Below are 18277 nucleotides of genomic sequence, written 5' to 3'. Positions count from 1 at the left end.
TAAATTAGATACATTTAATAATTAGATTTCTTCACAGTACTTTCACAGTTGTTTATAAGTGAATAAATTCATTTCAAATACATTTATAAATAATTTAATGAATATTTAAGTATTTTGACAAAGGCAGATACATGCTTTTTGCAAGCACATGCATAAATACTCATACATATTTCCTATTTTTCATTTCCGGCATGTGCAAATCTTTAATTTCTGTGCATTCACTATATTTTTTGTGTAAAGTAATTTACACTAATTTAGCATACACCCGAAAGTTTTACATAAAAAATATATATGAATATAATTTGAATGAAAATTATAAGTATTACTTTTAATACCCACTCAAAGGTCAGTTTTTCTTCAAAATTCCTCCACGATGGCATCTCTCTCTTTAGGCAGATAGCCCTTGCATGCGTTACTCTATTTAAAAAAAAACGTAATCTGACCTATGTGCCTAATTATAAATATTTTAACATACATAATTTTATATTTATAAAACATGTAAGCCCAAAGTGATTATTTTTCAGATATATAAAATTAAAACGATGGGTTTAAAATGAGCAGCAGTCAAGCCTCTCCAATAAAAAATTTTAAAAGGTACATGTTACAATAATATATGGATGTGAAAAAAATTTGTTTTATTTAAAACATTTCGACGTTTGGAAAATAAAATAAAAGTAGCGAATACTCTATCAAGGGTATCGAAAGACGTATACAATTTTAAATGTACCGTAAGGTATTTTTCATTCTTTAAGCATAACATTTATCTTAAAATGTATATTTTTGTGGTGCAACAGCTTATAATTTTATAAAACAAATTCATAATCAAAATCACTGTTGTTAGTTATCGAAAAATAACCAAGATGTGATTTTTGCGTAAATGTCACTAAACTATACAAATTGCTATTATCCATCACACTATGAATGTTTCTTTCATGCGAAAGTGTCCCTTTTTCGATTTCTATGGAACTGTCCTGTGTCGAAATACTATCAGGATCTTGTCAAGCGAGCTTCTGAATGTAAACAAAGAATACCCCATCTGGTGACCCAAGCTTCAAAGCAGTGCTTCACTTTTAGCGCGGGTTGGCCCCTCCTCCCTTTCCTACCTCTATTCCGTAATAGGCTAGCAAATTCTAGAAGAAGAAGAAGGTACTGCTCTAGGGGGGAAATTCTGAATTGCAGAAAGTTAATTAAAGGTTGCATGTTTGCAAAAAGCAAAGCCATCGTATTTTTTTATATTTTATATCTATATAAGTAAATATATTACTAAATCGTAATAAATTGCCTAATACTTGCGCAAAAACTGCAAAGTAATAAAATAAAATTTAAAAAAAAAAAAAAAATCCATTTTGCAATCCGTTTTGGGGAAAAGAGACCTTTATTCTGTCCTTAAGAACAGATGTCACGCAAAAACATCCTTAAATTGCATTCGATAGCAGTCAAAATGTATATTTTCGTTGAAATTATGATATCCGAATTTTTTTGCAATTACAATACTTCCTTGACTTCGAACAAGTAAATAAAAATTAAATAAAAGACAAAAACCAACATTTAATTTAAAAGAAATATTCTTCAAAGATTTATTAATAGGATGATTTAAATATTTACATTCATAATATAAATATAGCATGTGTAGCTCCTACAGATACAAAAAATGCAATTGGTTTATACTGATTACTGACTAGTCACTAAGTAAAGACGTTACCCAATGCTTTGGATTCCTCATTATACACACGTAACATAAAAACAACAGAAATTTCTCACGAAATTTTCATGTAAGAAATTTCTGAAAAATAATTAAAATACGTTATTAAAAAAAATTATATTACATACTAATATAAAAGAAAAGAAAATTTTTGGCATATTAACCGCAATATAAGATGATTTTAGAAGAGGTATATCCTTCTAAAAATGTTGGGATGAACATGATAGAAGAACGTAATTATAAATAACAGTAAAAAAAAAAAAAAAAAAAAAAAAAAAAGAGGCTTAAAAGATAGTTGCAAAACTATTCAAAGTTGGTTGGTTGTTGATAGCTCTCTGCAAATTCCCTTTTTCTTTCAGTTTTGCTTGCAAAAGAGTGTGTGAAGCAACACCAATTCTGACATCCATTTGGCTCAATTCAACCTTGAGTTTTGATAAAGCTTTCCTGATGTTAACAAGAGGTTCTACAAATAGAAAAGTAAATAGCATTTAAATTTTTAAATATCAAACATAAAGAAAAAATACTGTAATTGCCGATGATATATTTTTAAATTAATAGTCAGACGATTTAACAGGTAACAATTTTTTAAACTTAATTTATGTTTTTTAAAACAACAAAAAAGACATGTCTCCAATTCCTATATATTTTTTAATTTCTTTTTACCTTCCTCTCCGAATTAGAATATTTATCATATTTATTTTTCAACTGAGAGGACAGCTGATGAAAAAATGTCATTTAACAGCCATAATTTTAGGAAAGTTAAGTTTTGAAAGTAAAGAAGTTTAACTACTAATTTAATCAGAATTTGAGGAAACAATTTAAACTATCAGTCAGTTTTTAATACTGCAATGAAATTTTTAAGAATAAACAACAGCAAGTTTATAAATTTTATTTTATTTATTTATCTGATTGCTTGCGCTGCTTATAAGAGGGCCAGTCCCTTATAGCACTTTAAAATTTGTGCTGCAAAGGTATGCAAACAATAGCATTGACCTTGATTAAAGTGACAAAAGTAATCAAAGACATTTCCTGATAAAAAGAAATGTATGGAAATTTCAGAAATATTACTTTACTTTGTCATGAGAAAATATATAAGTAAAATAAAAAAAGAGAGAGAGACTGTAATTTGCTTTTAGTGATTTCTGGAACACTTAGAAATCCTTTCATTTTATTCTAATTTTTCTCCTAAATTTAATATATATATATATATATATATATATATATATATATATACAAAACTTACTTCCATCAGTCATATTGGAGCCTCTTTCTTCCATTTCTTGTTTAACTTGATCTAATTCTTCTGTAATCTGAAAGACAACCAAATATTACAATAGCATGCTTGTTGATAGCCATAAATATATATATGCATATCAAGCCATTCAGCAATAGTATTTATTTACTTGCAGCTTAAAAAAACAGACAGACATAGAAAGAGATTTATTTACTTAAGAATTATAGCGATAATTTTGCATAACACAATTAAATTTTTATCAAAAGAATGATATATCCATCTATTCATTTGAAGTTCCGTAGTACTTAAAATACTAAATCACAGTGCAAAAACATCAATGCAGATTTTATTTTAGCAGACGCACTTTCAACGATTGAATACTATCAAGTTCTTCAACTGACATTAAATGAAAGATAAGTACCATAAACAGAAAAAATAGACAAATTAATTTTAGAGAACCTGCTTACAGCTACTCACAACGCTCTCTACAATGAAGGGAAAGAGAAGCCATGACAAATAACAAAGCCCATGGCACCATCTAGGGATTAAAAACAGAAACAGATTAAGAACAGATGTGTATCAAGAGCTGTGTCAGAAAATCGGGATAACATTTAACATTTAAAGTCATATTAGAATGCTTAACTTTTAGAATTTAAGCAATTGACTGACGTAAGAGATAATTATGGATATAGAAACCCTCAAAGGAAACCTAATTTACTGACTTCCGAAGTTTATTAGATGATTTCGCAGTAAATCTGAATTTGTGGTTTATAGTCCAATAATGCTGTGCAATAGCTTATTTATTTGTTTCCTCGACCCAGTTTTATTCGAATGCCATTCTTTTCCATTGATCAAAATGCGGGTATTTTAATGATGAGCAGAAAACACCAAATGCTGAGGAACCGGCAAGAGACTTAATATCATTCAAAAATATTTTACGGTCTACAAACTGAACTCACATTGAATCTTTTTACATTTACTAATGCTACAAAAAAGGCTGATTAAATTAAATATAATTTGAATATATGATATAACTGAATACGTTCTTCAGTCATTCACTATCCATCATTGAAATTTATTCGAATGTATAACCAGCCTGCATTTCACCTACTGGAATTTCCACCGGTACTGAACAATTAAATACATATTTAACATACATCAAAATAACCATTCAGCAGTAAACTAAGTTACAGAAGTTATGAAATGCTACAATATTTAATACCCTGTGTAACATATTTATGTTAATTTAAATTAATCACTCTGCTGTCAGTTAATAAATATAGGTTACTTATGAACTCCACTATCGTAAATAATAACATTCAATACATTGCGACAATTATTTCAACTAAAAAAAACTCAGATGTTTCTTCAGAAGATATTATCCCCATTTCACATCAGCTATAAAATCTAAAACTGTCGAAACGCAAAATTTAGAAGGCTCTGATTATAGTGAATTAGGTGTGTTTTGGTATTACTGTTGAGCGAATTTGATCGTCATCAGTTTCGAGCAGTCCAGTGAATTCACTCACATAAGCGAGGCCTGATATCATATTTATCTAATAATCATATAGGTTCCCTGCTCAACCCATTAAAACTGTCACAGGACAGAACTTTCTTGATTTTAGCTTCATAAACTATTTACAGTGTTAATTTGTAAGAATGCATTTCCATTGTGTCTGCCGTATTTACGACCTATGTAAAATTTTAAACACAAAATGAGCTGAAATATATTTGATTTTTAATCTCAAAATCAATTATGAATTTTCATAAATGGTTCCGCCAATAAATGGCTCTGTGAACCCCTCAAGGCAAACTATCGGAAGTATCTTTATTAACAGCAGTATTTTTCGCCTAACTACAGCTATTACATCGCTTTAAATACCCATAGCTGAAGAGAAGGTGGCATCTTTTACCCCTGTAGATGCTCCAGCCGTCGACGTTTGGATTCGTAACCCCGTATTACAACGACTAGATCGAAAATGCGCTGAATACCCATGGAATATCCCTCTAACCACTGAAAAAACATAAGATACGCTTTTTCGTCAAAGTCGCTAAACTGACATTACCATTGATATTAATCATGGCGATACCGATAGAACTGTAGAAATGCTTCGTGACATGGACTCCATGAGTGCTCGGGAGTATTCTGTAGATAACAAACACTATAAATATTTCCAGCAGCGTAATCCACATTATATATTCGGAGGCGTTGGATTTTTTGTTCCGCAGTGTTGCTGTGTTCCACGGTATTTCCATGCACGCTTGATAATGTTGAGATTTTATGACTTAGGTGGCCATGCTAAGACTTCAAAACTCTAATAAGGGTTCCTATACTCGTAATTTGGCATCTCCAGAACTGTATACGATAGCTCATTGCCTTCACAGAGGCGAAAGCCCATAAGAATGCAAGATATGAATGGGTTAAGTTATTACAACGAAAAGATAGACACATAGCATTCGCTAGTCAGAGACGTTTGTAGACGTAGCCAGGAATTCTAATGAATGATAGCTAAATAAATCTCATGCTATTATGAAGTCACCACAACCTGCTTGCACAGCCTCTCGTTGTTGTGTAGGACTCGTGGCTTCATACCATTTCTTTTTCATATAGATCTTTTCAGCTGCTCGAAACAGTACGAAACGCATCAAACCAGGCTGTTTATTTCCAGCTATCAAGCGTTTAGACAAGAATTCCAAGCCCAAGCAAGGTGCATAACTCTATGACTCATAACTAAACTACTGACTCTCTTCATAACTAAAGGCTACATCATGGTGGGAATATTACATAATCCACATATTCATGCTTATGAATTGAACTCGCATTGAATTCCACTGTTATTTGAGGATAGCACTGTTATTTGAGGCAGTGCTACGTTTATCTCATGAAATAATTCTTGCCGGCTGATGCTGGTCACATTCATCCACAGTCTTTTTACGACCACACTGCGGTCACAAGTTCAAAGTTTTGCGGGAAATCTTGAAGTAAAAGACACTCTTAAAAATGTCATACATGAAAATGAAAACTTTGTATACCTATCTCCGAAATGCTATAAACAATCTTGCGAGCTTTGATTACTAAACCACACTGAAAATCACTCGAGTCAAGACACTGCCATTCTCAGAATGGAAAAATCTCCAGAAGCTTCCTTACGTGTCTTATGCAGGGTACTCAGAAAATATTTGGCAAAAATGTAAAGATAGGTAGAGGAGATTGAAACAAGCAGATTTTTGTAAAGGAATGTGTGCGTCAAAATGGCGTGCTGAGGTGGTAGAGGTCGCACTTCAGCGGAAGATAAAACTGGACATTTGAAACGAGATACATGAAACTAACGCGGCAAGCAGCAATAAGTTAAAGTTGAGTAAACTTACGCAGTGTCCGGCTGTCCGAAAAATACCGCCTCTGTACTCGTTTCTGATTGGTTACCGCTTTCCGATCCAACGCGCGATCGCATTAGTGTGAACTCGCCTCAAGATCTACTTCTTTTTACTAAAATACGGATTTCATCGTCTATTCCTCAGGAACAAGTTTCTTGTAAATTTCTTTCAAAAAAAAAAAAAAAAAAAAAAAAAAATCAACGTTTTTGGATCACTTAGGTTTTAGAGTCAAGTAGAAAGTTTCATCTTTTCATAGTTTGTTTGAAAAACTCAGGATCGATGTCTGCCATGTGGATAAAATCATGGCATGCAGAAATTCAATCTTGTTTTTCTATTTTGAGGGAATGACTGAGGGACAAAAGAACAATATCCTCCCCACAAGATCTTCCATTATAGTTTTATGTGTGGTGTCTTTACTGATGTAAACTCATCGATTATCATTCGAAGAGACAAATGACGATTTCTTAGCAACAACTGCCGAATTTTTTCCATGTTTTCATTATTTGGAGACTAAGAATGGCGATTACTATTAGGTTCACCATCAATGTTTTCACGACACTCAAGAAATCATGTGTATGAACCCACTAGATCGCTTTCCTGGTACAAACCCGTATGCTTTTACACAACCTTTCAAAAGTGTCTATTACAGTTTTTTTTTAAATCCAATAGCAGGCACTTGTCTTTTCAGCATTAGCCATTCCTAAGGCCAGAAGTAGTAGCCTTTTTCCTATGGAGGCACCTAACAGACGGCCACCATTGCCTCCTGTGAAGGGGACGGACAGTTACAACCAAGCTTTCTCCGGAATTCTAACTCAACCCTTTGTTACCGCAGTAGTCTTCCCTATATACCATACTGCTTGGGGGCAATGTGTGCCTATTGCTATCTCCCCGCTTTATGGAAGAAAGTTGCATTTATTCTTTGATGAACTCTCAAATCTATGACAGCAGGCATTAATTTGATCAAAGCAAATGATTAATTGCATAAAAGACGCATTCGATATTTAGGACGATGTTTTCAGAAAAGAAGATTGTATGATATACCTTCAATATTTAGGACGATGTTTTAGGAAAAGCAAATGCAGTTAATGTTCTGTACGAAATGATTTGGATTGTATAGTTAAAAAGTACTGGACAGCTCGTCGCCTAATGATTTGAAGGTCAGTGGCCCGGCATTTGTTTAATATAAATACTGTCAATTATCGTTTGGCAAGTTTGTTGAAATTCAGTGAAACAAATTATACCTAAAACTTTGCAGATGTTTTGTGCATTATAAATCAAATCACAATTTTATGCATAATTATAGGAAAAGAAACTTCAAAGCTTTTTGTAACCCACCAAAAGTTATTTCACATTTTGAAATAACGTTTGGTGATAAGGAATGCTATATATTTCGAGAGAAATCTGATTTAATGTAATAGTTTTTCAAACAAAATGAGTTTTACTAGTGGAAAGGAGAAAATTCCATTATGCATTTCCTGAATTTTGATGTGAAACTTTAAAAATATCATACAAGACATTCTAAAGTACAATCGCATTACATAATCAAAACTGTTTTGATTAACTATAATTTTAAACAAAAATTTCATTTGAAACAAAACTATAGAAAATACCTGGGACAATGCCCGCGATCTTTCAGTCACCCCACCGCTGACGGATTTATATTGTTCTCTGACTTGAGCAAGCTGATCCTGGGCAGTACGGTATTCCAAAATAAGTTGTTCTAATTGACTGTTCAAGTACTTTTCTCTGCTGCCGATTTTTTCCAACGAACGGCTGATTTCCAAGTGAAGCTTATCTAGTTGTTGCCTTGTTGTGGTCAACGTCTCTTCAATATTTTTTCTATGTTGATGAATCTGATCTAAATGGCTTCTCCAGTCCTAATTGGTAAAAAATAAGGAATAAGAAGCTCCAGTCCTAATTGGTAAAAAATAAGGAATAACGGGATTGAAATAGCGTATTTACGTATCATACTCCCATATTTTCTCCCCTCTCCCCTCTTTTTTGCACATTTTACATTTTGAAAATCAAGATGAGAAAGTCATGCGGTGTACATCATTCTAAAGGCAACGCAGTTTAGGACATTAAACAGCCCCTACGCATACTATATAATAATATTACTGTATTCTGTATTTCAAAGAAGTTAAACACATTTGTTAATTCTAGTACTTTATTTATTTACACAAGATTTAGAAATTTCTAAATCATATGCCTAAATCATTTGCTTCGGGACGGATAAGCGACGGAACGCTTGTAATAGGAGAAATATGGGTATAAATACATAAAAGCAATTAATTAAAAGTTGGATGTATTTAACTACAATTAAATTATATTTTGAATTAAACATAATAAACAGAAAAAGGTACCTAATTCAAAATCTTTTTAAAATACATGCAGTTTTTTTTACAGAAAATATACGCATATAGGCATAAATAGCGGGTGAGCACAAAGCCTTCTTCTGATTATAAAAATTTCTTAAAAAAAAAAAAAAAACCCTTTGAATGTAATAATGTAATTTTTATATCATTGGATAGTTCACTTTTAACAACTTTTTTGTTCAATAGATAAAGATTACTTGAATTGCGTTTATTTTTTCGATAAATCAGCCTTTCTGGGCAGCGGAAATGTCCGTATCTGGGAATCAGAGAATTCACTTGCTAATGCATACATAGTGACAGACAGACCTAAAATCAGTGTACTGTGCCGCTTCATAACAAGGTTATTGAGCATTTTTCTTCAAGGGGAAAAAACATCAATACTAACTTTTAGTTAGACTTGTGGGAAATCTTAGAAGAATTTCAACCATGGATTATTTATCAGCACTGTCTTAACAGGGTTCCTTCGTTCGTGAGTTCTTAGACGAAAATCTTCCGGGCAGGTGAACTGGAAGGGATGGGTTAACACAATGGCATCTACAGGGGTTGGACAAAAATATGGAAACACCTTTAAAAAAACATGTTTCTTTGCTTAATATGGTGTAGGAAACCCGTTGGCATCCAAAACAGCTTGCAGTCTTCTCGGAATGGATAAATACAGTTCCTGTATGTTTGCCAAGGGAATATTATACCATTCTTCCTGCAAAACGGTGGCAAGTTCAGATAACGATGTTGGCGGTGGATAACGAGAACGCACTTTCCGTTCCAATGTAGACCACAAAGGTTCGATAATATTCAGGTCTGGTGACTGTGGTGGCCAGGGCAGATGGGACAACTCATCGTCGTGCTCAGAAAACCAGTCCTGGACAATGTGAGCTGTGTGAACAGGGGCTTTGTCGTCTTGGAAGACACCATCACCATTGGGGAACAAAGTTTGTACCATGGGATGAACTTGATCGGCCAAAATGTTCACATAAGTCTTGGCAGTCATGTGCCCTGACACAGTTATCATGGGGCTAGCAGAGAACCACGATATGGCTGCCCAAACCATAACAGAACCCCCGCCATGTTTCACTCTTGGCAACAAGCAGTCTGTATTATAGGCTTGAGATGGCGTTCTCCAGACGTAAATTAGGCCAGAATTGGGAAACAATGTGAAAGACGACTCGTCAGACCATATTACTCGCTTCCACTGCTCTATAGTCCAGGCCTTTATGACTTAAACACCACCTTTTCCTGTTACGGGCATTAGCATCACTGATGATGAGTGGCTTCTCAATTGCAGCACGGCCAGCAATTCCCTGTTTATGAAGCTCCCTTCTAATTGTTTTGGTACTCACAGGGTTCGGTAACACAACATTCATTTCAGCAGTAACTTTTGCAGCTGTGGTCTTCTTATTTTTCGTCACAATTACCTTTAATGATCGTCTGTCACGATCACTCAGGACACACTTTCGTCTGCGCTGTGATTTAGCAGATGATGTTTTTCCGCTTTTCAAATATGCAGATTAAATCTTCGATACAGTACCTCTTGAAACACTAAACACCTCGGCTACCTTGCTTACGGAAGCACCTACCATACGTGCTCCAACAATTTGCCCACGTTCGAAGTCTGTTAACTCTGACATAATGCAATGAAAACCTCACATAACAGTACTCTGACAACAACTGAACTGTTTAGCACATTTACGAAGTTGTATAGGTGGCGTCAGTAGTCAAAAACGCCAGCGCCATCTACATATTTCATTAAAATCAATCTTTCTTTTCAAACATGCATTTCACAAGGTGTTTCCATATTTTTGTCCATCCACTGTACGTTCTTCTGGTAACTTTTCTTGACTTTTTATTTTGGGCCTATACGAAGGAAGTACTTTAAGAAAACAAAACTTCTCTCCCCCTTTTTTTAAACTTATTTTCTTTGTTAAAGAAAAAATCTTTTCAAGACTTCAAACGAATCTCTAGTTAGTATTGATTGGTACCTATTTTAAAAATTAAAACATTTATTACCTTAATCTGTACATAGACTTTGCCACACCAACTGCTGACATTGGGAATGGGAGACTAGGATTAACAGATGCTGTATGTACAGTTAACAGAAGACACGTTAAAGAACACTTGGCAAGAAATATAATACCGCATTGACATTATCCGCGCTACCAAGGGGGCACATGTTTCAATTATTGAAGAACGTAGTCTTATTAAAACTTTATAATAGTACTTGCAATATATCAAAAGAAACATATTTTTAATTATAACAGTTTTCACACAATAAATTTTTATAATCAAAGCCCATTTCGCGTTCACCTTGTATTTCAGCTTTCAAGACATTAGCAGTTAAAATTAACTAGTAATAAATTTGTTCTAAAGAGAAAGTTTCGGCTTTTAATAAACTTCTTGAAATACTTATAATTAAATTAGAAACATAAAAATATTCTTCTTCACGTTTGTAAAGATAAAATTTTTATTTATTAACTTAACGCTATAAGCTAGTTAATACTTCTTCGTTTCCCAATATCCCCATTTTGTAATTATTCCAGTATATACTGAATTAATTCTGCATCAGATACACTTTAGTAACAATGCATAAGTCTTTTGTTTATTTTATTTTTATAAATAAAAGTTGACATTCATTAAATTATCATGCAATTAAAATTAAAAATGCACCAATTTAGTAGCTAAATTAATTTTATTGAAATAAAGTCTAGATAATGGGAAAATCTTGATTCCGAAAAATGCTATAAAATAAACGATGTTTCGATGTATAAAATAATTAAAAGGGAGGGAGGGGACTGCAGCTTCTTTGAGATGTCTAACAGATAAATTTCTCACATTGCAAAAAAATTTCTAAAAATGAAAAAAAATCGGTGTTAATTTCGTAGCGAGAAAGACAACATACGTAACACCCTTCAATGTAGAAATGTTACATACCCGTTTTCACAAAAGGAAGAAACTGAAAAATGCAGGATAACTGTCATTCAGTCTTTGCAACTGGTCATTGTTTCCCTTACTTTAAGAAAACAAAACTTCTCTCCCCCTTTTTTTAAACTTATTTTCTTTGTTAAAGAAAAAATCTTTTCAAGACTTCAAACGAATCTCTAGTTATTATTGATTGGTACCTATTTTAAAAATTAAAACATTTATTACCTTAATCTGTACATAGACTTCATCCGATGGGGAGAAGCATTAGACAGCTGAATAACTTGAAACCTGAAGTTTAATCTCTCACATTTTGTAATTATTCCAGTATATACTGAATTAATTCTGCATCAGATACACTTTAGTAACAATGCATAAGTCTTTTGTTTATTTTATTTTTATTTATTCATTTGTTCAATCACGACCAATAGACGAAGAGAACTAGATTCCGTTATAAAGTATTTGCTTCCTTTACACCATGCCTTCATGGTGTAATTGGAAGCACACTCGGCGCGTATTCGAGAGGTCTGGAATTCGAATCCTGGAGAGGGCACTGCGTATTTTTCAAGTTCCTACATCGATATAACTTAAAGACTCTACAGTGACGGCCGAGCTAAAAGGTGATGCACGATAACTCGTCAACCAGGATTTGGCGACTGGGTCCCCCTCATTCCCAGTCGCCCTTTAAAAGGGGAAGTATATTAGGTGTTTTCTCCCTCCTTTCCGCAATCTTTCGTCGTGTAATTGGAAGTATACTAGACGCGTATTCGAGAGGTTCGGAGTTCGAGTCCCGGCGAAGGCACTGCAAATTTTTTACGTGTCCAGCTGCAAAATAACCTAATGACTCTAAACCGTGAGTTTTCGAGTATTCTTTATCTTTCATGTATAACTCGCAGCTGTTTTAGCAGATTCATATAGGTATGATTAGAAATTAGGCCTGGCTCCAGAAGTTTTACTGCCAAGACGGCTATCTAGTGTCCCATATTAGATAGCCGTCTTGGCAGTAAAACTCTTGGCTATCTAGTGTCCATAAATTAAAGGTATTCATAATTCACATATATATATCAAATTCAAATCTATATATAAATATATATTTATTTAGCTGTCGCTTGTGAGAACAATTTGTTCCGAAAATCGTCGTCCTAGGAGGCTGTCATCTATGTCTAACAAGCACAAGATCCTTAGAGTAGTTAATATTAATAAACATTGGACCGGGCACTTATTAGAAGGATCATAAGTTCATGAACTGATAAAGCTACAGATGATGAAAAGTAATGACCCTAAACCGATGGATCATACAGAAAGATCAATAATTCTCTTCTAACATATTCCACAAACTTTCATTTATAGTAAGGAAAATGCTGGGGTTTGACACTGTGGTTAGGTTAGGTTAGGTTATTTTAATTACGGCAAAGCCTCGAGGGCTATCTGCCTAAGGGGAGGGATGCCTTCGTGGCGGACTTTCTAAGGGAAACTGGCTCGTATACATGTTACACATGGGGAAACCACGAAAACACCTATGCAGCCAGCCCGTTCGCGGGATTCGAACCTCGGACCGAACTACCAGCATTCAGCGACTTTACCGCTTGGCCGCTGGTGGGTCTCAACACTGTGGAAAATTTTTTTTTGTTACATTTCCCAGTCAGTAAATGCATGAATTTCGTGTATCTGTCCTTTTCAAAGGTAGCATTTTGGTCCCTTCTGAGGATATGTGCGATAATAGTTGATTAAAGTTTCCCATAATGTTCACAATTCATTATTGAAGCATTGATAGCCATGGACATGATGCTCTTTACGACATATAGGCAATCAGTAATAGTTGTAATACAGCAGAAAATGACAGTCATCATGCCAAATGAACTTATAATATTGAAGATTCTTGGACAGTGTAAAATGCTATTTCAATGTAAAGGGTTATCATAGGTATCTTCATTGTTCATCAGATGTAAAACTTCAAGCGATGGTAATTCTTTTTATGCTTCCTGCATGTGAAATCTTCACTTTAAGATGGACCGATGAAATTTCTTGGAGCTCTAAAACGCTGTTTACAATCCATAAAAGTCATCATGGTTCAACAGCTGTGGAATTTCAGGGAATGCACCGCTGTTGTATTGATGAATTAACTGTGCATTTGATGCAGTTGGCTGCGAGATATCACACATGACAAGTGATTCTCGCTTCCAGGATTAACCATGCATGGTTGATTAGTGTGAGCCCTTCTAATGGAAATCTGCATACTACGCATAAAAGCGTGTACCATTTGTAATATCTTCACGACACTGATCCTGTCACTGGCTAGTATACTATCCTTAACATGTTGCAGCCAACAATTAATACTGTACATTAGTGCTTGCATTCCAGATCCTTTTGCTTGCGGTCAAAGTGGCTTAAGTTGGCACCCTTCCCTATTACAATACTTAAAATACTTATATGCACCTGTATATAATTTACAATAGCTGCACACAGCATTGACACTGTATTTCGCCATTTCTCTGAAGATATAAAATAAAAGCTGCTGCAAAACAAACTCAAACTGTATTTAATATTAAAGAATAGTTTTACAAGAATTACTTTTAGATCAAAGGTATAAAAAGATCAATAGAAAAACTAATTTACTATACTTTTAGCAACAAAATTCAAAACTAAATTTAAATGGACAATTTATTTCAAGATCTTTCTTGTAAGCAAACATACTACCAAAGGCATTGGCTTTTTCTTCTTAATTTATTCTTATATGTGAGGCATATCTAGTAATCTTTAAATTTTTTCGTTTCAAATAAATGTTGAGGTCTCCCCAAAGTATAAATGTTGATAATTTATATTTCAAGAATACTACCGACTTCAAAAGTTTGTGAATATATTTATCCTATTATGATATTTATTTAACGCTTCTCATTTTATAATTTCTTACTGAGGAATCGAACCATTTTATGCACTTGGAATAACCAATATTTTATTAAATAAATTTCAAAATATGAGTTAATAGTAACAAAGTGATTTACTTTAACAATATTATAATCATGCTGTAATATCAATATTTTAATTTACTGTCACAAGCAATTTAACTGAATTCGATATTTTGATCAAATAACTGAAATTTTATTGCCTGAAATCTGTGCTGTGATCAAGTTTACTTATACATATTTAAAAAAAAATTGAACAAAATATTAAAAATAAAGAATGAAGATAATAAAAGCAAATACTTACTCGAGAGTCATTTCTAACAGTAATTTTCAAAAGAGGCATAACTCGTTCAACTTCCAATTTCCACTCCATACAGTCCATATTAGATTCCATAACTTCATCTGGTTTATTTTTTTCTCCTTTATCCTATCACATACCAAACTTAGCATATTGCATTTAGAAGTTTATTATAGTGTGCATACACATCTACAAAGTAATGTTTCATTGCTCTTATGTTAATGGAAGCCATAAAATGTTTGCAAGACATTTTCAAACTAAAATAAAAACATCAGAGTATAAATATAGATATGAAACACGTCCATTTTAACATTCAGTATTATTTACATTTATTTATTTGTAGAAACATTATAAATAAAAAAAAAACATGTGTTTTCAAAGAATAATGCAAATGAATTTAAAGCACTAAATGTATAATCAACTTTTAAAAAGGGACAGATTAGTTTGCCTGCCTAAAAATAACTAAGTTTGTTTATAGCAGATTAATAGAAAAATTACTATCACAAAACAATAACTGCTTATAGAAGCTACCCCCCCCAAAAATGGCGGGGGGAGGAAAAGCATGCAACGCAACAGCAACAGTATATAATGCCTTTGCCGTTTATAACTTTTCTTCAATTTAACATTTTCTTCAATTCTAATGATGTTTATTCTTCCATTTGATAGTTTTCTGTTGACCGGGTGTCAATTGCCAAAGTGCCAAATGTGGTAGTCTATTTAAATCACGTCATGAACACGTCATGTCAAAGTTATGTGCAATGAAAATTTTGTGCATTCTCTGAAGTTTTTTAAGTGAAAACAATCACTGTGAACAAGGCAGAACAATAGTTTCATTCTCCCCATGTACACAGCAATCTGTTTTTAAAAAACAACAGAAAATTGCATAAATTCAGCATCATCCAAAGCCTTGACATTGCGTACCTTACATATATTATATAATTGTGATTTTTCACTTTTTGAAAGTAGCCATAATAGTTATCCTTTTCGTGAAACTGTACGTACTGTTCGAGTTGCTGCCATCTAGTTAGATTTTGCACTAACATTTATATTTGGCACTAAGTGACATCCCCATTAAGAGCAAAGTAGCTTCCCTCATTTACAATGTGTTCTTTTTGTCTTGGGTGCTAATTTAATTTACATAACTATGTGAATTTATTCTCTATTAAATTTTTTGAAAATGGAGATAAAATGTTAATATCATTTTTCTGTTAATTATAATACTAGTTATTCCTTTTCCTATGTGTTTTTAACTGCCCTTAGATTAACCATGATTTACAGTTAATTATGAACAGTATCCATGTTACTCGTAGTATATATTTAAATAACGAGTAAGGAATATATATATATAAGTACATTTCCAAAAAAAATTACGAGACAATGTACTCTCTATAGCTCTTCGTGAACATTGCAGATGCTTTAAAATTATAAAATTGATTAAATTACACCATATAAATGGACTAGTCTCCTATTAATAAAGATTTTATGTCACTTTACAACTATTCGCATTATTTTGTTCACTTTCTTAGACACATTTTTCAGATACACTCATATACAGCATATGTCATATCTACGTCTTCCCAACACTTCCCTAAGGCCAAAAATTGTTACATGCATGGATTAATTGCACACAGAACCAATGATAGCTTAATAAAATTTATTTTCGAAAAGAAACACTTTACAGCTCTAGAACTTTCCATAAAAGTACTCATACAGCTCTTCTCAGTACAACAGAGCCAATCAGTAGTTACCATTTCAAATTACTAACAATGTTTAGCACAGCACAATGCAAAGCACATCTAAAGAACGAAACTCACTCGGAGATCTTTTAACACTCTGTATCATCCAAAGTTGAACGAAAACTGAGAACTGAAGACAAATACGAATATAGTATTTCATTGCTAGTTTATTGTGCAAAGTGCAGTTTTACAAGCTCAGATGAATTTGGGACCCTTCGTACTTGAAATTGAATATTTCTTGAAAGTACATTTCGTAGAATCGGATGCTTGACTATGTAAAAAAAGAAAAAAAAAAAAAAAAAGAAAGAAAGAACGTGATCCTTTGTCATGGTGCATGAGGACCTGTAAGAGAGAAAAATTGAGAACTGATGCACTCTCTGGTCTTATATACACTTGTCAAAAATGAAATTGCAACACTGTGAAGGAATGCGCATAGCGATGTAAAAATAACAGAATCAATAGAGGTAAGACACATATGCAGATGATTAACGAAACAAATAAAGATATGAAAAATTAAACTATTTATTCAGTATCTAATGTGGCCACCACGAGCAGTTATAAAGGCCTCTAAAACTGGCGACGCATACTGTCTATGATGCTATTAATAGTCTTCGGAGATACTCCTTGCCAAGCCGAGTTCATTGCAATTCTCAGTTCCTCTACAGTATGCGCCTGCAGTGCCCTCTACACCACACGTCTGATGGCAGCCCAGACATGCTGAGAGAGATCGGGTGAGACTTCCAGCCAGGAAAGAATGTCAGTTCCATTGAGGCTGTTCAAAGTGTGACGTGCGACATGAGACTGAGCGTTGTTTTGCTGGAATAACGTGCCAGGAATGGCCTGCACCAAGTGGCCAAACCACAGCCATAACAACTGGTGTTACGTACCGGCCCCACGTTAAATTGCCAGTAATGTGCTCAAAGGTCCCTGTCCAAACATTGATACTATCTTAAACCATGAAGCCCGGTGTGGATTCGGTATGACGATCGACAATACAGGCTGGCAGGTAACGTTCTCCGGGAAGCCGCCACACATGTCAATGACCGTCAATCCTCCATAAACAAAAACAGAATTCATCTGAAAACAATACCCAATGCCATTCATTCCTCCATTGAAGATAACGTCGATACCAAGCCAGACGGACAGCCCTGAGTCGAAGGAACACTAGTGTCTGGCCGCCGTGCGCGCATCTCTGCCTCATGCAACTTCTTACGGATGGTTTTGCAGGACAGAGATGTCTCTTCTGATAATGGTAGGTAGGTTTAAATATGACTTGCCATGGTAAACGGGTCCCCACGAAACATCCGTCGAATTTGCCTATCAGTGCGATTTGATGTGCACCTAGATGATCCACTGCTTCTTTGTCGTGTTCTCAGATGGATCTCAGATCGTGAGATCTGCCAATCCCATTATTTTTACATTGCTATGCACATACCTTCAAAGTGTTGCAATTTCACTTTCACAAGTGCAATTTCTTGCTGGCGGCCAATGAATTTCCAGTACTGTCCATTTCTCAGAATTACTGGAAAGCATATACAGTTAAAGTTACATATAGGGTCCAGATACGGTTATTGTTACATATAGGTTTCAATTACAGTTATCCAGTTAGACTGCCAAATTACAGTTATACAGGGACTGGACCCAAATGTTGTCAGATGGTAGCCAAGTTGGGCGAATTTTGGGGATTTGTCGCCAAAACCATCTCTAGCATGGTGATATATCGGCAATTTAGCAAAATAGC

General features: G+C 34.0%; 1 protein-coding gene across 2 annotated transcripts in view; it reads right to left on the bottom strand.

Moving 5' to 3' along the window:
- Positions 1–1547: 1547 nt before the first annotated feature.
- LOC118196278 (intraflagellar transport protein 57 homolog) overlaps positions 1548–18277 on the bottom strand; it is a 34843-nt gene continuing 18113 nt past the window's right edge. For both annotated transcript variants that reach the window (XM_035367703.2, XM_085819158.1), the window contains 4 exons: positions 14807–14929; positions 7922–8188; positions 2946–3012; positions 1548–2165 (listed from right to left, as the gene is read on the bottom strand). In XM_035367703.2, coding sequence (XP_035223594.1) covers positions 1987–2165; positions 2946–3012; positions 7922–8188; positions 14807–14929 — 636 coding nt within the window. In that variant the 3' untranslated portion in view covers positions 1548–1986. The remainder of the gene's footprint in view (positions 2166–2945; positions 3013–7921; positions 8189–14806; positions 14930–18277) is intronic.

Source organism: Stegodyphus dumicola, chromosome 1, assembly GCF_044657685.1.
Source record: "Stegodyphus dumicola isolate Sdum_Otavi_A_Nest chromosome 1, ASM4465768v1".
NCBI classification, from domain to species: domain Eukaryota; kingdom Metazoa; phylum Arthropoda; class Arachnida; order Araneae; family Eresidae; genus Stegodyphus; species Stegodyphus dumicola.
Note: the sequence above shows the minus strand (reverse complement) of the source record. Positions and strands in the feature narration are given on the sequence as shown.